The 22,092-nt window shown below is 39.3% G+C and overlaps 1 protein-coding gene across 11 annotated transcripts in view; it reads left to right on the top strand.

Moving 5' to 3' along the window:
• Positions 1–22,092, top strand: part of PHLDB2 (pleckstrin homology like domain family B member 2) — a 124,010-nt gene that overhangs the window by 66,123 nt on the left and 35,795 nt on the right. For 8 of the 11 annotated variants that reach the window (XM_068546768.1, XM_068546769.1, XM_068546763.1 and 5 more), the window contains exons 4-6: positions 5,874–6,017; positions 7,025–7,162; positions 18,200–18,328. In XM_068546768.1, coding sequence (XP_068402869.1) covers positions 5,874–6,017; positions 7,025–7,162; positions 18,200–18,328 — 411 coding nt within the window. The remainder of the gene's footprint in view (positions 1–5,873; positions 6,018–7,024; positions 7,163–18,199; positions 18,329–22,092) is intronic. The other 3 variants (XM_068546770.1, XM_068546766.1, XM_068546761.1) reach the window with 1 other exon arrangement.

Raw genomic sequence — 22,092 nt, 5'->3', positions numbered from 1 at the left:
ATGGATAGGATTGTGTTCCTGTCTTACTGGTTGTTTGGCCTGAGGCTTCCAGCACTGAGTTTGTAGGCTGTTAGGTAGAACTGGGTCTTGGTGCCAAGATGAGGACCTCTGGGAGACCTCACTCAGATGAATATTCCCTGGGGTCTGAGGTTCTCTGTTAGTCCAGTGGTTTGTACTCGGAGCTCCCACTGCAGGAGCTCTGGCCCTACCCCCGGCTCGTGAACCAAGATCCTGCAAACTGTGTGGGGCAGGAAAAAAAAAAAAGAACAAAGAAAAAAAGGAGGAGAACAATACCAAAGAATAAAAAGTAAAATAAGATTAGAAAAGTAACAAATATGTTAGAAAGAATAAAAAAATAAAAATATAGATGAAACAACAACCGGAAGGTAAAACAGAGCACAATAGTAAAAAAGAGGAGGAAAAAAAAAAGCCAGAAAAGGCCTTAGCTGTGGGGGATGGGGCTTAGGTGGGGGCGAGGTTTAGGCAGTGGGTGAGGCATATGCTTAAGACCCACAGGGCCCGAAAAGGCCCTGGGAAGGGGGGCTGGCGCTTAGACTCAGCAGGAGGGGCCCAGGAGTGCCTCTGGCCTTGGAGGTTGTAAGACCAGGTCCAGGACTGCAGCAGGCTCACTGGGCCCGAGTAGGCAGGGGAAACACTAGGCACATTGCCCCCTCATCCTCCGATCCCGGAGGGCCCCTCCCCATTGGCCTCTCTTCTTCTCCCTCTCCCTCCTATGCCCCTAGGAGTCACATGGCAGGAGGGGGCCCCAGAAGGCAGGGGAGCAGACCTGGAACCCCAACAGGCTTCCTGAGGCTGAGATGGTGGGGGAAATGCTCTCCGTGCCTCCCCTGATCCTCTTGATCCCAGAGGGCCCCTCCCCGACCGCCTCTCCTCCTCTTTCCCCCTCCTCCCTCCCTCCCACGGCCCTAGGGCCCACAAGGCTGGAGGGGGCCTCAGAGAATAGAGGACCAGGTCTGGGAGCCCAACAGGCTTCCTGAGGCTGAGAGGGTGGGGGAAGCGCCTTCTGTGCCTCCCCTGGTCCTCTGATCCCTGAGGCCCCCTCCCATCCACCTCTTCTTCTCCCCCCACTTCCCTCCTACCCCACTAGGACCAACGCAGCCCGGAGGGGGCCTCAGAAGGTGGAGGACCTGGCCCGAGAGCCCCGCAGGCTTCCTGGGGCCCGACAGGGCTGGGGAAATGCTAGGTGTGCTCCCCCTGATCCTCCAAGCCCCTGAGGGTCCCTCCAGGAGTGGGAACCTGTCCCCCCACCCAGCCACCCCTCAGGGGCACTGGTCCTGTCCAGCCTCCACTTCTCCCCCCTCACTCCCCCCATGTCCTACCCAGTCGCTCAGGTGTTCCTCCCGTCTCCTTGGGCGTTGAGGTCCTCCACCAGCAACCGGCAGGCGCCCTAGTTGTGGGGAGACGCGAACTCCATGTCTTCCCACTAGATGTATTCTTGATGTGTTTGTCAGGGAGGTGAGCTCGGCGTCCTCCTGCTCTGCCATCTTGATCTCCCTTGTCTTCCTCTTCACCCATTTTTTAAAAATGTTTTGTCTTGTTTTTACTCAGTAGTAGGAGCTATTTGTGGTAAGGAAATTAGTCTTTTATCGTGATTTGTCTTCCCCTTGGCTTTATTAATGATTTTTTTTCAATGTATAGGACATTTATATGTAGTCATAATTATTACTTAGTTTTCCAGTTGTTTGCTGATCTAAAAGTGTCTTCCAAATTTGAGGATTTCTTAAAAGGAGTTCGGGGAAGATCTTTTGGTGCTATATTTTTCACACAGGTTAAGAAAGTTTTTTTCTATGAAATAAAAAAAAATTACTCCCCTACCTGTTTTCTAGAAAGGATTTAAGAGACCTTATAATAAAAGACATCAATTTTATTAGAATAAAGTCTGAACACCAAAAATAGTAAATAAGAGAAAAAGCAGGTACCATAGTCACAAGAATTTATTTATTGAAAGATAAATTAGATTTATTAATTTATTTAAGTAACTCTGACCATTAAATTTCTTAGCAGTCATGCCCGAAGAGCCAAAAATTTAAAAAGGTACATTAATTAGATTTTTGTTATAAGAGGACACATACTGATTCTTTAAGAGAAAGATATTATCATACTAAATTCTGCAGGTAGTTTATCACAGGGAGTATTATTCAGGGAAATTTGTGTCTTTGCTTTTATTTTTGTTTGTTTGGCTGCAACAAGACTTTCTGACTGAATGTTCCTAGTCAGAAATCCTTATCTACCTATGGAGTTCTCCCATTGTATTCATCAGGACTCTGGACTGTTCAATTCTTCTTTCTTCTAATGACTAGGTTTACCTTACTTATTCTCAAGGGAGAGCAATTCTGTTAGGACATCTGTCCCTCTTGCCAGAAAGTTGCAACTGTTAGAAACTAGGATCTGGGGTAGAAATCAAAAGTTGTTGGTTTCAGGCAAAGTAAATGACCCATCATTTGAACATTTGAGCTGTTGTCATCAGCTATTGGGCTTCCTGCACTGCCTTGTTGTCTTATTCTTTCCCTTTCTTCCTTCACAGAGATCTGCCAGACTTTTGCTGAAGTGGTGAGCTGTGTGCTCTAAGGACTAACTTTTGGGAAATAGGTTTCCTCCTGAAGAGGGCTTTGATAAGAAAGCTGTTGGGTGTGAATGAGCAGATCATGACAGATGTTTTTCATTGCTCCAGTATGCTTTTGTGAAATAGGAGGCCTTTGAAGCTTGGAGCAGCTCCCCTGTGGCATGCAATAGAAGACTGTGCCTCCTTTAGACACAGGGAACATCAAGGGCACCTCTGGGTACCACACGGCAGCTTAGACAGAGTGCAGCTGAGAGGCAATGGGTTTTTCATTTATTACTCTTTGAAGACAAACATATGTTACCTCGAGACAGAAGACAGAGGAATCTTAAAAAAGAAAAAGAAGTCCTGATTATTGTTTTAGATGCTCTTCCTCTTTGAGTAATCTGCTCACTGGATTAGTTACTTAACAAAGTACAGTGTTCGTAGGATTAATGGAGAAGAGAGGAATGTGAAAAACACTCTAAGCCGGTTTAATGAAACAAAGATGTTAATGATATTTAGGAAGCCTGAGATTTACCATTCTAGACTTTGCTTTACCTAAGACTTAAAGATGTAGATGACCTTGGAAATACGCTCATTTTCACTGGCTTTTGTGAACCTGTCTACCACCACCTGAGGTGAAAGCTGAGAATAGCTCACTCTTCTCTTTTTTTTTTTCCCTTGCAGTTTTACTGAAATATAATTGACATACAGCACTGTATAAAGTAAAGGGGTACAACCTAATGACTTGACTTACATATTTTGCAAAATGATTACTGCAATAAATTTAGTTAACATCCATCACCTCATGTATTTGCCAAAAAATGTTTTTTTCCCTTGTGATGAAAACTTTTCCACTCTTCTCTTCTTGAGTAATCATTCTGTCTGCAGTGGAAAGCCCTCACACTCGCAAACTTCTCTGGTCGCAAGAGGTTTCTAAGAAGAAATCTGCAAAAAAAAAAAAAAAGGTTGATGCAAACTGTCTTGTCCCTACTGTCTCCCCTTTCTGTGTGTGTGTGGATCAAGTTACCTCAAAGGCAGCATATTTGGGGATGCACATATATGTGCTTTCATTAAAACACGTCACTCTCAGTAGTACCCTATACATTACTATTAAAAAAAATTTAAAAACCTGGATAGATCAAAATTTCACTTTTCTCTGTCACCATAAACTAAAGCTATTCAGTGGCTACCACACCCTTGGCTCTCTATTGTTTTTTTATTTGGATATAAATGATATTACAGTATCCTCATCCCAGTCTATTACAAACCAGAGTTTTAGAATGCCTCTTGAAGATTTTGCTTTTTATAAACAACTTAACAATAAAAAACAGTCATTACCTAGATAACATTTATTGCTACAAACAGACTCTCAAGTTGTTTATTATTAAATATACCTATTGTGATAAATTTTCTAGAAACTTTGAGCTGTACAGATACTTATAATTGCCACTATTATCTATCTTTATAGTTTTGCAGATTGTTCAGTTTTTGTTTTCTTTTGATGCTTTGCTTCCACCAATGAGAGAAATATTTTTAAACCATGCTGGAAGTTGAAACCTAATATGAAATGTTGACCCGACAGGATACTGGCCTTCTTGAAGCTTTCCTGCTAGGATTACTTGTCAGTGATTTAGGAATGCCATTCACTGTTGTAGGCATTCCTCATGCCCTAAAACAGGCACCCAAGCATTAGGACAATGAGATTCATTGTATGTGAAGAAAGGTCAGCAGCTGTTTTACTAGTTCATAAGATACTGGAATTAAGATGACAATTTAAAAGCTAAATGTCAACAAACAAACAAACAAATAAACAAACAAAAGCTAAATGTCAAGGCTTGGAAGGCCTGCATACCTTTGTTCCAGTCAACCTGAGATACTTGACTTCTCAATGGTTTAATCTTCAGGAGCAGCGAAGTAGGTTAAAGAATAAAGAATATGAATAAAGAATAAAGAACCCAACATGATGCCTATCGTGTTACAGTAATTTTTAGGATTGTTGAACACTAAATGAACTTACTAAGGAACACAAAATGTTAATGGTTTCTTTAGTTAATCTGAATATTCTTTTCAGTGGTTAGTGAGTAATCGTCAATAATTTACTTAACTAGGCTGCTGTTCCCAATTTCCAATTGTGAAATTATATAATTATTGACTTACTGGTGCAAAGAAATTACTTCTTTTTCAAAGAGAGATAAAATTAAATAAATAATATACCAATACGGGTGCCCCTTCACTTACAGAAAGACTGGTCTCCACGAGGTGATATCCAAAACAACTAACCTGAAATTCTTAAGAGAAGAAGCTGTTTTCAATTCACTGTATTCTCTTCTTAAAATAATCGGTAGTCGTATTTTGGCTGTGTGTATCATCTAAATGTTCCTTTCTTTCCCGGGCATTTGTCATAACTCTGTTTGGGGTATAAGTATGTCCTCTCTCACTTAATTTCTTTCCTGACTTTCTCATTCCTTGTTAAGGATCTCAGTTTTTCCATGAAATAATTTTATGAATAATGGCCAGTATCCTATTTCATGTCACAAAAGCGCATTGGCCCAGTTAGTGTTTTAATCATTACATAGGATAAAGACCGATAAGTAGTGTGCTAATGCAAAAACTGAAACATGAATTAACTTAATACTAAGTGTGTAGCTTTAAATCATTTGGGGGGTCACTAAAGTAATAAGTAATAAAAAAGCCTTGTGTTGTCCTGATTATTAACTTTGGGGAACATTTCAGTGAGATGAGGCCAAATGCCATGTCCCTCTTCTCCACCTTGTGTTGGAAAGGAAATAAATAAGAGTGCTTGCTCATTTGCAGATAACCCTAGCAGTGGGACCCAACAGAGATCCTAGAGACTGTGGTAGGAGATGTACTCGCTTGGAGACGGGAGAGAGTATGGAGCTTATGATGAAGGTAGCAGCGTGCCCAAGAGACATCCCTGAGGAGGCTGTCGAAAGTCTAGTCCAGATTCTAGTTCTCTGCTCTGCTGAACTTTGTCTATAACCTGAGAGAAGTCACGACAATCTCTGCGGACCACAGCTTCCTCATCTGTATAACCTCTTAGTTATTTCGGCTTTAAAAGGACATGAATTTGTACACTGAAGTTGGTTTGTAGGAGCTAAACTAAGCCCCTATGTACTGAGGGTCTATGGGAAAATGCAGAGTTCCAAATAAACAATCACAAGGATGCTTTTATCATAGAATCCAAATAGACACAGACTGTGAAACGCTAGACTTGTGACTGGTTTATTAACTGGGAAATTCTGGAATTGAAGTGTGACTAGCCCTTTTCTGTGTTGATTAATCACAGACCCCAGAGGGTATAAGTGAAGAACAAAGGATTCAGGAGTTGACTGCGATGGAAGAGTCCCGGATAGCAATTCTGAACAACCTCGAGGAACTTGAACAAAAAATCAAAGATATAAATGACCAGATGGAGGAATCTTCCAGAGAGGTATAAACCACAAGTTCACTTATTACCCTCTCTCATTTTTCTTTCTTTCCTTTAGCTTAAATATGTCAATGCCTATTAGGGCACAGGCCTTGGGGGGCAGAATACATAGAGGTCAACATGAGCAATTTGTAGCTGTGTAAAATGGGTACATATGTGGGGTAGAAATGCCTTTTTTAATGTTTCTTTCTTCTTTCTGGGGTTTTTTTTTTTTTTTCATCCAATGAGATGAACATATGAAGCCATTTTTAATGTGCGTTATATATAATTGACTTTGTCTTAACTAGTGTATGCTTTCTGAGCTGCTTCAAGATCTGTCAGCTGAGGTACCATATATTTCGACGTTTAAGTTCAAATCCAACAAACATTTTCTGAGCATGTTAAGTATGAGTTGGGTATCATCTTGGCACTATGGGGGGATTTACATAATTAAAGAAAGGGGCAATTTTTTAATACCTCCATGGAATGAGAAGCAGCAGCTAACTCTGCCTAAGAAGGATCTGCATGTCTGTACTCACGGATGATGCAGTCAGCCCATGTGTGGAAGGGGACTGCTCACCTGTCATCTTATGCACAGACCCTGGGAAGCCCCTCCTGCTGGCATTGCTAGGAATGCAGCGCTTGCGTGCTGGGCTGAGTGTAATTTTCATTTCCCATGCTCTAGGGACAAACAGAGACGTGGCTGCTCCCAAGATCGTTCACGCTTGAGCTTGAATCTAAGCGGATAGGCAAAATATCCTTGAGAAGTAAGCAGAAAAGGGGTTATCATAGAAAAATTAAATGAGAAGATAACTAGTGTTCTTAGCAAATATATTCTGGCCTCCCCACTTTCTCATATAGGAATCCTGAGTCTCACATGGGTTCTCTGGAGTGTTTTCTGGGCTCCATAATCTGACTGATAATGGTAATACTTTTTGCAATATGTAGCTGTTAAAAATACACCTCTAAAGGGGGCAGCTGAAAATTTCCCTGAAGGTGAAACACCTCTGAGCTTTGTTTTGTGTCCTCAGTTGGATATGGAATGTGCTCTCCTGGATGGAGAACAAAAATCAGAAACAACTGAACTTATGAAAGAGAAGGAGATTTTGGATCATCTAAACCGGAAAATAGCAGAACTGGAAAAGAACATTGTTGGTGAAAAGACAAAGGTAAAAGAAAATTATATTTGATACCAATTTTATGGGCAAAATGGTGCTTCCATTTGATTGAATTTAAATGTTGTATGAATTGCCATGGTTTTGGATTTGTGTGTCATGGTCCTGGAGACAGCGGCACTGGAAAAAAGTCTTAAGATGAGGTAAGTTGTTGCAAATTAAGAACTGTCAGGGGCAGAGCAGCAGATAGAAGAGCCTGTTCAGTTTTTGAGCCAGTATTCATGGCAGCTTATTCTGCTTGAGCTGAGTGAATTGCTTTTTTCCAATCAGCCTTTCTGCTCTTCTGATTCTGCTTTGTTTTTAAAGAATCATTTTAGTACTTTGGAACTTCTTTCCAGCAGTGCCCTGTAAGGGTGGCTTAAACATATTCAAATATGGTTGCCTCATTTCTTTTCATTTTTCTGTTTATTAAAAAGATGAATGGGAACCATGCATTTCATCTATCTCGCCTTGCCATTGGCTTCAATGCAAGTGCACTGCTCTTTGCAAAATGCACTGCAGTTTTCAGGGGATCCTCACACACTGCCGAGTGAAAACTGTGAAACACAGCTGACACTTATTTTGGAAAGGAATATTGCTTACACATTTCAGGCCACAACCTGAATGTTAGCCGATACCTCCTAGGGAGTATGAAGAATTACTTGCAGTTTTTAGAATTCAGGGTGGTAGTTGGGTTTTCTTGTTTTTCTGTTTGTCTATTTTTTGCGGAAAATATTTCACTTACTCTCCTCTCAAATTCTGAGTTAGTTACAGCTGAACTAAGCCTAAATTAAAAATTAAAATTCCAGTTTAAGAAAGAAAAACTAATGAGCTTGAACACATTCCTTTCTTGCTCATCACGTTCTCCACTAAGCTGAGAAAAAGAAAAAAATTTCAGTTTGAGTAAACTCCAGTGGTAATATGTGGAAAGGATTTCTGCTCAGTGTGGCTTCCTTTTTAGGCTTCTCTTTGTTTGAGACCTATAAAGAAGGGCATTTGATCTTGGTGCCAGAGAATGAGCTCAAAAAGATATTGTCAGAAATTGAAGTCAGATTAAAAGCTACATATCAATATCTTGGTTGCCTGCTTATCAAGATCAAACTGCACATCTTTTTCATATTAAATTTTATGTATGTGCCTTCAAGCTCTAGACTTTGAAATAGTAAAGAATCCATTTGGGTAGTCGCTATATTTTTCTTTAAAAGCTCAAAACCATATCAAAGGATTGATTGTCTAGTTCTGCTGTACAGGAGGATTATGGTTTTCAAAGTTTCTGCACTGATACAGCAAGAAACTTTCATTGGAGGCATCAGATGTTTTTGTTTTGGTGCTTACTAGTATTTTACTATTTATGTCATACCGGAAAGCTAGCGGGACATAGGAATGGGGTATCAGGTTCCCTGTGAACCTGTCTGCCTTCCCCATCCATGTAGCTGTTTATCTTTGTGTAGCCCGCATATGACATGACCTATAAATTCTATTTGTCTACCTGTCATTAGCATCAGATTCTACACAAAAGTGAAGCAAGTTGAGTCAATGCTGAATCTCACTTCCCAGGGACAGCTGTGTTATATTCTCCAGACCTAAGTAAGGTAGAGTCGGAACTCCAGGAACATGAGTGGAAACAAGCAAGGGGGAGGCTACTTCCATCCTTCCTATTATTGTTTTGGTGGCTTGATAGAGGCTGTGCATAGGAGAGAGGACGCTGGGGGCTTGAAGTATAGAATCAGCTCATGCAGCTGTTAGGGGATTAGTTGGTCTCGGAAGGTGGGATTATTGTCTGTCATCACATGATATGAAAAATGGCAAAAACTGGCTTTGGGTGAGGGATTCCAGAGGAGAATGAGGGAAGTGAAAGCAGACTGAGCTGGATGATGGTACTGCATATTCTTGACAACCAAACTCAAATAGAGACCCAGCACTGCTTGGCAACGTCTCTCGGTTTCTCAAGTGAAGTTATTCTACCATTTTATAGCACGGCTATTTCATACCTTCACTCTGTTCAAACTTCTAGCCCACTTTTCCTGCCCCTGGCTCTGAGATGATCTCACCACCTACTTCACTGAGAACTTAGAGCATCTCATCTTCACAACTAAGGAAGGCTCTCTTCCCCTCAAACACCAGTCCCTTTGGATGTGCCCAGGGTACCGTCCCACCATCTAGAGGTCTACAGTCCTTCCGTTCCCCACTCCCCCCAGCCTCTCCCTCTTTACTGGACCTGTACTGTCAGTACGCCAATATTATTATTTTTATAAATTATTATTATTTAAAAGTAAAGTTCCTTCCAGCACCTGCCTTAGCTAGTTTCTCTTCAGCATAGCCAAGCTTTTCAAACAGTTTTCTCAGTATACTGTGCGTTCTCCTGCTTAGTTCCCCATTCATCCCATTCTTGTTCCACTATGCCATCAGATTTGCTCCTGTTAAGACCACTAAAAGCCTTGGTGCTGCCTAACCCACCCACTGGGTGCTTTTCAGCTCTCTTATGATCAGACTCCTGAGCGGCATTCAAGACAAGGGACAACTCTTTTCCTTGACACTTCCCTTCCCCCACCCCTTTGCCTTCGTGTACCACACTCCTCCAGCTTTCCTTCTCTTCCTCTTACTTATCTCTCTGACTTTTCCATCCGAGTTCCCGTTCCTTCTTCCTCTGCCTCTATCCAGCCAGCTGTTACAGTGTCTCTGATCTGAACCTTCTTCTTCTTCTTTTTTTTTTGAAGCAAGCTCAGACTTCCCCAGAAGTCCACAGAAAAATTCTGCTTGCTCTCATTGGTCTGAATTAAGATATATGCTTTGAATCATTTACTTTCTTTTTTTTTAATTGAGGTGTAATTGACATATAATATTATATTAGTTTCAGGTGTACAACACGATTCGATATTTGTATACATTGTGAAATGATCACCACAATATTTCTGGTTAACATCTGCCATCTCTTGTTGAGAACTCTCTTCTCTTATGTTCTCACATTCTTTTATAGCCATGGCTTCAAATAACGTGTACATGCTGGTGACTGACAAACGTATGTGTTTAGCCCACAACCCTTTTCTGTACTTCTGACTCATATCCTGTAGCCTACCTGATATCTCCACTGAAATATTTCTCAGGTATTTCCAGCTGAACACGACGTAACCGAACTCTTGATCTCATCCTTCCCCTGGCCTTGCATACACTTCCCCTGCCTCTGATCCTGTTCTTCCTCTAGTTTTCCCACCAAGAAATGGCATCTCTATCCACCTGTATGTCCAAACAGAAACCTGGAAGTAGATCTTGATACTGCTTTCTCTATCACCCCCACTTCTAATTGATTACAAAGCTATTTTTCAATTACTTTAACTTCTCCACATCTCCCCTAATAGCATTCTCTTCTAAATCATCAAAATTTCCTTTTGAGTTCCATTTCCATTTACTTTCCTTCAGTCTGTTTGCTTCACAGCAACCAGAGTGATTTTTCTTTTAAAATTTAAATTAGGTCATATCACTCTGGTTTGTGTTCCCCTGTATTTTATATAAATCTAAACTCCTTACCTGTCCTGACCCTTTCTATCACCTTTCTTCCCTCTTCACACCACTCTCATGGCGGCCTTCCTTCTGTTTGTTTAAAGATCCATACCACCCTGCATGCCCTGCCTGGAATTCCCTATCCTATATTCCATGCCTTGTTGGTTGCCTGTCTTTCAGGGCTTAAGTTCAGTGTTAGTTTTTCAGAAAAACCCTACTAGCCCTTTCCAGCTCAGATTATATTCTCTCTGTTGTTCTTTCAGTCCTTTTACAAATCACATTTTATAATTTATATTTGTTTTGGGCTTGTTAGATATTTATTTCCCTCTCTAGCCTGTGAAATAGAGGCAGGCACTGTTATCCACTGTTTATCCAGCTCATAATAGGTGCCAGAATACCGCCCAGTGTTCTTCGGGAATATTGTACTTGGATCTCCTGCTAACAGTGAGTCCTGGCTGGGTCTGAACAGAAACATTGAGCCAAACACCTGCCTGAGAGCTACGTGCAGCCAAGTTTCAGGACAGCTGGGGTGGTCTGTCCAAGTGCTCATGCCAGGGGCTTGTAATCACGCTGCCCGTCGAGCCAGAGCGTTAAGACAGAAGAAGGAAATGGCCTTTGCCCTTTTGGATCTCGTTTCCTTTTCTATACACCTGTTGCTGCTGTCAGATATAAACTGTGGAATGAGAAAACCAAAACCTGAAAAGATATCCCTGTTGGGGAAGCTCCAATTCAGATGTCAATAGCACATCCTGTAAGCCTGGCCTCATTTTTTGGAGACAAGGCCTGGAGCCATTGGAAGAAAGTTCAGTAACACCTCAGAGTTCAAATCCTGGTGTGAAATTAATGACATTGTTTCCTTGGCTCTCAAGACCAGTCTTTAGCATTGTTTCTTTTTGCTGATTTGGGAGCTCTCATTCTATTTTACATATTTAGTATAAATTAATGTATTTCATAGGTGACCACTATTTATTGTATGCTACCATATAAAATAAAAACTATAGACATAATTACATATTCAACATAAAATATAGACAATGTATTTAATTGTGTATTTGTTGAACATTTTTGCAGTGGCTCCCTGGGCTGACCTTTCACCGTCCTTATGGGGACCACAGTCAGGAACATCAGTGCACCCGTTTCCATGCAGGTCTGAGCTAAATGCCACCTGCCTATTGTGTTCTCAGACGGTAGCCACATCACAAATAGGGTCTCTATGAACTTGTAAACCCTAAACAAATAGAAGTATCAGACTCGAACATAAACCCAGAGGGGATGTTTATTTGAAGCAGTAAGCAAAAATCCATAGTGTTTTCTTAGGGTAAGAGAAAGGAGAGAGACTTGTTAACCTCTGTGCTGGTAGACTGTTTTAGATTGATGGGCTTGGTGACTGGGGGTGGGGAAGCCACCAGAACCATGAAGCTCAGTTTGGGCAAAAGCTGGAAACGGCTTCCCTCCCGCCTGCACTTCCCCTCTCCAAGGCAAAGCCTGATTTGGGGCAACTGCTGAAAAGTATGAAAGTGTTCCTGCAGTTGTTTATGTACATTTTCCTTCTGTCTTTGTCTATTTCTGACTACATAAAAAATTCAGAACTAAAAATAGTTCTTCAGCTTCGCTATTTTTGGATTGTCTGTCTCATTCCTGCTCCTTAGCATATGACAATGAAAAGTTAGCTGTACTGAAATTAAATAAAATGGTTAAGGAAAGGCTCTGCTTACCTAGTATTGTTGAAGAGTCTTTCCATCACCTAGATGGTGATCACAAAGTTCAAACCATCCTTCTGTTTAAGGATCTGTCCTCACACAGATAGGTTGCGATATTTTGTAGCTATACTGGTCTGCACACTTTTATAGCTAAACACACTTAAAGGTGTGAGCTGAAGTTTAAATCACTCTACGCCATGCAACACGTTCCTGGGTGAAATCTTGAATTAGTTGACTAATTTTTCTGTAATAAGCATATAGCTTTGTGTCTTAAGTGGTTAAATTGTATTCTCCATTACTATCTTGCCAGAGTACCTGTTACTTCCTCCCCATCTTTCCTTCAGAGCCAGGGGAAGACAGAGAGCCTGCCCAGAACTCCTCAGCAAAGTGTTAATGCCTCTTGAGTGCAGAGTCTTTGCCAAGTCACAGGCAGTGTTCAGAAGGGACCCAGCCCTTCCCGTGCCTCTTTCTTACATTTCAAAGTTAGCTCCCTGGTTAGAGGAAGTGGAAATATATCATGGGATATGGGGATTAAATCAACAGGGTTCCAGATTAGGGTGATTTTTTTCTGGTGGTTGTTTGATTACGTAAATCCTTAGTGTTCTGATTTTCCAATGTTTTCTACCCTAAACATCCATCAACTGTGCAATTAAAATGTCAAAGCCAATGGTAAAAAAAAGCCTAGGAAAGTAACATAAAAATGTGCCTCTTTAGAGGCAGGCAGAGAATGGGTTTTCAGCAATAACCATCTGGGGACACAGGTCCGTAATCTTTCCTCTGCAATTCTGAAAAGTTTTGTAGAGGAAAAAAACTTTTTATAAGGTTGGCACCAAAACTTAGTTGGTTTCAAAACCTGACTTGGACTGATATTCACACTCAATATGAATATTCATAAGTAGCTGCAGAAATGGAAACAGGTTTGATTACAGGGTTTTGCCCCAGAACTCACTGGAAATGCCATACAGTATATGCTATATGAACTGTGTTACCTCTATCAAATGTAGAATATTCTGAAATCTAGAACACATCTGGCCTTAAGAATTTCAGATAAGTGATTTTGGGTCTAAAACAATTGCCTAATCTTGAATCTCTGAGGATGCCTGCCTCTCAAACCACCCCACAGGGCTCAGGAACTGGAAGGAAGGGGACCCTCAGGGTGTATGGAGAGGACTTTGGATGGGCTACCCTTAAAAATGATGGCTTAGGTACTATGAATTTTAACATATCACTGCATCAATTCCAAACCTGACCCAGTGTTTCAATAAACATGGCCTGAGTACCTAGTGCATGCTGGAGTCTATGCTGAACAGTTTGGAAATTACAAAGATGAACCTTAATTTTTAAGAAAATTTTTATCAAGCTAATAAGGCTGCCAAATTAGGAAAAAATATATAGGATGCTTGGTTAAATTTAAATTTCAAATAAAGAGAATAATTTTTTGGTGCAATTATGTCCCATGCATTATTTAAGACATAACTTACATTTAAAAAATCATTTGTTGTTCATCTTAAATTCACGTTTAACTGTGTGTCCTCTATTTTATCTGGAAACCCTATAAACTAATGAAGTAGGCATCTTTTCAGGGTAACCTTGAACCATCTGCTTACCAAATATTAGTTAAATGTGGTAAAATTATTTTTTTATAGGTATTCAAAAATTTTCCGCATAGTATTGGAATTCAAATAGAGCCAGCAAGTTAAATTTCAGTTTCTTCCTTCGAGAATACAACTTAGAGAAAATTTATTATTGTCTTTTAACCACGGATCTGGCAAAATAAGTGGTCCTGAGAAAGCCTTAGATTATTAAGTTTATTCAAGATTATTGGCAATTCTTGTGTACATGTTCAAATTATTTAGGGTAAATTTATAACCACTCCTGATCATATGTATGATTAGAAGCGAGTTGTTCTACCTCTGAAATTGAAATGCATCATTCCTCTCTGAAAGCATATTGGATATTGGAATCTCACAGTTCTTTTTTTCTTTTGGTTTACTTGAGGCATTTAATCTAAAAGTAAAAATTTTACATTTGGGGTGTTACCTGTAAGAGAGGACTTTTATACTATGAAGGAAAGGTGCTGAAGCCAAATGTCTTCAAGCTTTGGTAGATTCTGTATTAATGTCCTATGTCTTCATTACAAAAATCAAATTGTAATTAATTTTGCCTTTGCCTCTCACATTATTCTGGGTGGCTAAGTCAGTGATTCTGATTGCATATGAGAACACCTGGAGAGATTTTTAAAAAGCTTGTTCCCTAGCCTTATACCCCCTAGATTTCTAAGTGGAGGCCTGGGAAATAGTATATTTAAAAGCTCACCCAGCTTATTCTAATGTGGTCAGGGCTAAGAACCACTGTACTTCATGAAGACAGTGATCAAGTTACCTCGTTTCTCTGTCTCTATTCCCCTTATAAATATTTATTGATTGAGTGAATGAACAACTCACCATGGAAGCAGATGTAGGCCCAATTTTATATACTGCTTTTTACTTTCGTTTGCTGGTGAAAAATTTACCTTTGGCGCTATATACACTTTAGGAACATCAGTCTTTTCTTTTCTTTTTTTGGCCACGCTGCATAGTTTGCGGGATCTTAGTTCCCTGACCAGGGATTGAACCCTCCTCAGCAGTGAAAGTGCGGAGTCCTAACCACTGGACCGCCAGGGAATTCCCAGGAACATCAGTCTTAAATATGCAAAATAGGCAGAATCTTGCAATGAACTTGTGACCCAACTGGATTTTTGCTGGCCCATCAAGAGAGGACAAGTCAATTCGAGAATGATGGAGGTGGCTGTGTTTCTAGGGAAGTCATGTTCTGGTCTTTGTTTTATAAATACACCCTTTACATCTGGATCTTCCTGGAGTGTTCTGATTCCTTATAATCTCATTTTTTCCACAAAGTTAAATTTGTTAAATATATTAAAAATGCATTTTAATTCATTTATTTCCTGAAAACAGATTTATGAATCCTAAGAAAAAAATGTTGTGCTCTCTCCCAATTTGATGTTTGGAAAATATTGCTGTGCCTATAGTAGTTAGTATAGGTGACTTTAACTAATTTAAATCTGGGGGGAAGAGAATAACACCCAGTGTTCATATTTTACATGTAAAAAGCTAGAATCCCTGAACCCTGGAATGTCATCTAATTTATCCAACTATTTTACCTTTGCTGTAGAAGGTGATACTTTCAGCTCTAATTAGCTGCTTGCCTAGAGCTAATTTTTCTTTGAAAACTTCCTGGACACTAAATAGAAGAGAGGTATATTAATTTATTTCTGGCTCAGAGGTGGTCTAATTTTGGCTCTTGTAGGAGTGATAGCACGTCTGTGGCCCCCTGTGGTTTATGGCCGGGCCCATCTGCCACTAGTCCCTCTTTCATCCTTCCCCTCACTTCCTTTGCCCTAGCTTTGGCCCCACTGAGCTGTCACTCTGAGACCCAGGTAGTGGCCACAGAATTACGGATAAACCACAGAGAAGCTGCAGAAGGTCCTGATGGTGTCCACTTGCATAATGGTTCTAACTGCCCCCTTGTATGGAATTGCAAAACGTTTTGAGCACCTCAGAAGGAAGGCACTATGTAAACATAAGGTATTTTTTATTAGTTGTTTATTTGTGCTTATTATTAGCAATTTAAAAACTGAGAGCATCAGAGGAATAGTTTGGTTATTTCTTCGGAGTTGGGACCTGTGTTTTAGGCCAGTGCCTTTCCATATTATTAAATATTGTATCAGTGTTTTCTATCGAATATTATTTAAATTTTAAGGCTTGGCATCTTTGCTATTTGATTGGAATGAATAGTTTTCTTATTTATTTAACTTTCTGTTTGAAACTAAAATGGCTGCAAATTCTGGTGAGACAACACCTAGAAATAGAACTCTTTGTGGACAAAATTCTTTTGCTGTGTAATAGGGCAATCTTAGATCTGCACGCAAGGGAAATAACACATTTTCTTAGCCAAAGACAACAGGTGTTCTGTATTGTTGGTTTTATTAAGGGAAAAAAATGATTAATTCTGCAGCTAAAGACTAAATCTAACTGGCACTAGTATATTCGATTTTACTGTGAGGTAACACTTGAGAATCCTTTATTCTGTGAATGATGCCATCGCTTTTTCTCACTCCTACACAGCAGCTGTGCACACTGAGCACACTTCACAGTAAAGACTGAGGAAACTTTCTTTCTTTCTTTCTTTTTTTTTTTGTTCGGCCACATAGCTTGTGGGATCCTAATTCCCTGACCAGGGATTGAACCTGGGCCCTTGGCAGTGAAAGTGCCACGCTGTAACCGCTGGACGGCCAGAGAATTCCCTTTTAGGAAACTTTCGTTATCATCTGCTAAATTCTAAGTTGTAGAATCATTTTTAGGTTGATATATGGAGTAGGATTCTGAGTTTTCTCACTTCTAGATGTAATCATTTTGAGAAAAAAAAAAAAAGTGCTTCTAAATCAAAATATACATTTCTAAAATGCCCTTGACATTTTAAAATGTAAGCCAAAAGTGGAGATTCAAGTGTACTTGTGTAGGTATTGATGTCATAGAGTTTTAGACTTAAACTCGAACATCTTTTATAAAGAATCTATGTGTATGTTTACACAGGAAATCATGACCATTTGGATGAAGAAATGAGAGTAGTATAAATTTATAGGGCTACTTCAAATCTTCATCCTTTAAAAAATTTTTTCTGTGATATGCTTAGAAGCCAGTTTTATTTCTACCAAATCAATAGTGAACGTAAGAGAGTCAAGTGATGGTAAATATTTTGCTTGTTGAAGGGGTCAAAGGGTGGTGGTGCTTCCATTCCACTGAAGTGCTTTAGTTTAGGTTGAGAGTGTTACACAAGGAGAGAATTAGGTCTGAAATTTACTTCAAGGGTTCAGAGTATCGTAAAGGGAACATAAGATGGGAAAACTGGCACTAAACGCATTGAAGTTTTGTTTCTCAGTTTCAGAGGTGGCCTTGGAAGACCGTGTGATACTGTATTATAGTATTTGCCTGTTATACCCTGGAGAATGTCCAGGGTCACTTGGGAGGGATTTAGTGTTATCTTCTCCTTTCTTCTATTCTGTGACCCTTTCGTTTTTTCCACAGTCCATGTTTCAATTATTTTTTATGTCAGTCAGTCATTGTAGGAAAGTCCTTATCTCCACAGTAAATGTCACACCTTTGGTGCACCTGAGCTGTCTAATATGCCTTCCTCTTGCTGCTTTGTCAGTCTTGCATTTTTACTAGCTCTCTAAGTGTCTGAATTAGACGCTCTCCCGGGCAGCAGATTTTCTAATTGCTTAAGCTCTGAAGTTTGCCAAAGAGCTAGAACTGTTCCACATGACCAGGGTATCAACTTGTGCACCTAATGTGCCTCTAACCTGAGAACAAAATTTCAATAATTGCCAAAGCTTGCTTAACGCATGCCTTCAGCAAACTGGGCTCTGACAGTGCTTGAGGTAAACGCCCGCTCTCCTTTGTCTGGTTCCCTGCCGAGTGACTCTTTGCAGGGCTATCTTAGGAATTCGGTTGGCATTTCTTTTGTTCTTTGTTGACCATTGACCAATATGACCGTGGCTTCCCCTGCTTTTGTAACGTGGTGGCAGGAAGGAAGGGAGGAAGGAAGGACAGGGGTCGTTGCCAATACCCGATGGAGTGAACTGGGTTTGGAGAATGTAGAAACGGGGCCCCTTGTCCTTACTTCCACTTACACCCCCTTATCCTAGTCACTAACGAGATACGTTTCTACATTCATAGGATGTCTGGAGTTTGTGTGTGTTTGCTTGTTTGTGTTATCCTTGGGAAATGTTCACTAACGACTGCTTGGGGTGTGAAGGTAATTTCTATTCTTCTATTTTCTGATTTCTGAACTTCAGGAGAAGGTAAAGCTTGATGCTGAAAGGGAAAAACTAGAGAGGCTTCAGGAGCTTTACTCCGAGCAGAAGACCCAGCTGGACAATTGTCCTGAGTCCATGAGGGAACAGTTGCAACAACAACTGAAGAGGGTCAGTAGCAAACAGGAATGTGCTAGTTGTTTTTTGTTTTTTTGTTTTTTTCAATTAAGTTCCACTTACCTATGACTTCCTCCTTCACATAGCATAAATTTGCATAAATTCTGGTCATTAGATACGTTTTAAATAGAAATATGCATGCTGACCATATATATTCCATGCTAATCAGTTGAAAAATTCCTTGTTGGAATCCTTTGCCTCATTAATAATGCAAAAACATTTCCCAAGTCCTTTTTTGTAACAAAAGAGGGCTATTACTGACATGTAACCAACAAGACTGTTTAAATCAGCTGACGTCTTTTCCTGCATTCTGTTCTCTACTGCATCTTGAGTCCTGTTTGCCCTCGAATGTTTTTTTTTTTCCTCCTCTTGATTTTATACTCCTGCCCACAAATTTTTCTATTCTCTGATTTGCTCCCCACCACCACTCATCATTTTGTTTCTCTTTTCCTTTCTTCTTCTTAGTGACCTTGAACTCATTAGCATGATCACAGCAATCAAACAAGACCCAAGATGCAGGGCATTCAACATTTTTTCATACAAGCTTCATATTTTTTAAAACTTCGTGCAGCATAGATCTTCTAGTTGAACTTTATCAGGTTATTCTTCGATCTTTAATGTTGGTAGTGTTGAAACGACCTCGATACTTATCTTCCTAGGTGGATAGTTTTGCAGACACTAGCAAGGCCACTTGATAATTCATAGCTGCTTGACAGCTGCGTTATTTGCTCTAAACAGCAGCCCAAATAGACTGTGACTCTGGGGAGGCAGTCATTAACAGTCTTGGACCTCTAAAGGAGCCTAATAGTAATTAGTCCCAAGTCAATAACAACTTATGATTCCACATGAGTAGGAAGGAAGACTAGTTTTATTCATATTGCTATGTCTGTACCTTCTTGGGCAACTGGGAAAAAGTCAGTTAAGATAGCACACCCCTGAAAATGTTTAAGATGACCTTGAATACAAATACGTTTGATATCTCTGAGTATCACTAGGTTATGAAAAATTACAGTTGAAACTTTTCAATGTATTGTACAGGTTGAATAAAGAGTACCCAGTACAGACAGGTTAAACTACAGTGTAACGGTTCTAATATTTTTAATTTTTTACAATGTTGGATCAAAAAAAGTTTTAAAAATGTTTCTTCCCCTTTACGCATTTTATTGTGTACAGCTTAATTTGCTAAAAGAAGATAAAACTTCCTGTCCCTCAGTGTCCCAAGGCTGTGAAAGTCTTATGATAAAAAATGATTGGAAAAAGAATAATATTTGTAAAATTATTCTAGCTTGTAATTTTTTTGTGTTTATGCCAGTTCACAAAAGAGATTGGGAGACTGATTTTTTTATATTTGTTTACTGTTTTTCAACTTTCCTTATTGCTAAAGATTTTACGCAGTCACCATAATGCTTTATGTAGAGTCAGAAGCATGGTTATATATTTTGTTCTTCCCCTTCCTTTAGTTATCCAGTTATTGTTTGTATTCTTCATAAATATTGCTTCAAATAAAAATTGATAGATTCTATTGATAACCTGGAGTCAGCATGATATGAAAAATTACTTAATTATTTTGTAATTTTGTAATTAAGTAATTACAATTGTAATTACAATTGTAATTTTGTAATTACAATTGTAATTTTGTAATTAAGTAATTACAAATTACTTAATTTGCTTAATCTGTTAGATTCTATAGGATAACTCATAAATTTGTATATGTTCCAAGGATTTTGGCTACAAACGAGGAAAGGAAATGATACAGACAGCCTATTCCACTAACTGAAGGCAAAGACTCCTTCCTCTTCCTTTCCAAGCAGAGTGCAAAATTCTTATCATAAAACCCCTTTCCTTAGGAGAGAAAACTGGTTCGTGCTAGCTTCTGTTCACCTGATATTAAGAGAACTACTAATTCTGTTTTCCAGGGAAGGATGATGACCAAAATAACTCTTCACCAGTCCTTTGGCTTAATCAGTAAAAAGTTCACTTATTTCATGAGAAGTCCATTCATACTGGAACTTCCTGCCTTATCACAACTCATTTCCCTTCAGACTTTGAACACTCCAGAATAGCACTTCATTACAAAACTTTCCCCAAGGCATTTAAGCTAGATTCAATAAAGTTGATTTTATTACAAGTAACTTCATTAGGCAGCAAGTCAGACAGAATAGAAAATAAATGAATAGGAAGAAAATCATTTTCTTAAACTGTATGCTGTCTCAAATACTTAAGCTGCAATTGTAGAATGATTTTGTGCATGCAGCACTATGGATTTATGACTGGGCTTCTGACCCCTAAATCATTGCTTTAGAAGCAGAATACAGTTTTCATCCAATGTTGATTTCATGGCCCATGGTTTAATGTAGTTGATAACGGGCTCACCAATCGAATTGTTCCCTGGGGATACAAGTAGTGTGAGGAAAAAAACCCTGAAGAAAATTGAGCCTTTCATCTGCTGGAGAGGACTGGCTAGGATATTATTGTTGTGTTTTGGTATTTACTCAGCTGAATGGTTGATTTCGGTCTCTTGATTTTTAAACAGTTCTGTTCAGTGATATCTACAATTAGGAGCCTTTTTTTTTTCTCACTAGCTCTACAATGAGTTTATCCTTTAACCTTGGACAAGTCATTCAACCTCTGTGGGCCTCAATATCCTCATGTATAAAATGAGAAGATTGTACTACATGATTTCCATTGTCTTTTTCCAAATTCCAAAAGTATGCAAAAAAGTGTTCGACTGTAGCACATAAGATGGAGAAATAGTAACAAACCCTGAGCTCCATTTAAATTTGCTTTCAAAATTGACCTTGAGCTGTCGTAAGATTATTCCTGTAATCTCTCCTGGCCATTCCACGTCTAGTCTCTTCTTTCTGTTCCTCTACTAGGCAAAGAAAACATAAAGTTGTACATGTAAACTTCTGCCGTGTACATTCTCAAAAAAGTTATTGGAAAGCAAAAAGGAATTCCGTTGAATTTTCTTTAGCACAGCTGTCTTATTTCCTTCCACGCCTGGCCTTTGAACTTGCCAGCCAGTAGAGATTTGTCATGTTCTTTTAGTGGAGAAGTTTAGTTAAAATTTTCACTCAACTAGTCATACACTTGACTTTGAGCTTCCTGTATATATTATTCTGTGCTCAATTAAGCTACTCCTGCCCCCAAATTCCATCTCTTGAATTCTTATTCTTATCTAAAATCTTGTAAAAGTTTTTTCCCCTCCCAAGTTGTTTTTCTTTCACAGTGTAAGTTTATATACACACGTTTTAATGGTTTAGATAACTTGATCAGATGATTACACCAGAGGAATCTGAGTGCTGAGCTAAGCTTTAATTTTCAACTTTCCTGCCTAGTGTGCTATTATTTTCATGTAGTGGTTTAAATATTTACTACAAATAAATTAATGGCTCTGTGACCTTCATGTGGTTAAAATAGCATATGTTGCGCATTAACCAGATGTGGAGTAAGCGACTGACTAGCATAGTGTATATATTGTGAGCCATATGCCCACTTTGAATGAAGATTCTTTATAAACTAAAAAAAAAAAAAAAAAGCCTATTAAAATTTTTATCTCAATAAGCTTTAGCTGCAAACCAAGTTTAATTGAAAAACCTTAAAAACTTGAGTATGGAGGCCTGTATGAATAAACATATCACTGATGTTTTAGGACTACAGATATTTTGTTTCAAGACATAACACTAGTGTTATGTCTCAGTTCCTTTAGCAGTGACTAGATTTGGTCCACATTCCTGTAGATGTTATAAGCATGAAAT

This window comes from Eschrichtius robustus, chromosome 6 (assembly GCF_028021215.1).
Source record: "Eschrichtius robustus isolate mEscRob2 chromosome 6, mEscRob2.pri, whole genome shotgun sequence".
NCBI classification, from domain to species: domain Eukaryota; kingdom Metazoa; phylum Chordata; class Mammalia; order Artiodactyla; family Eschrichtiidae; genus Eschrichtius; species Eschrichtius robustus.
Note: the sequence above shows the minus strand (reverse complement) of the source record. Positions and strands in the feature narration are given on the sequence as shown.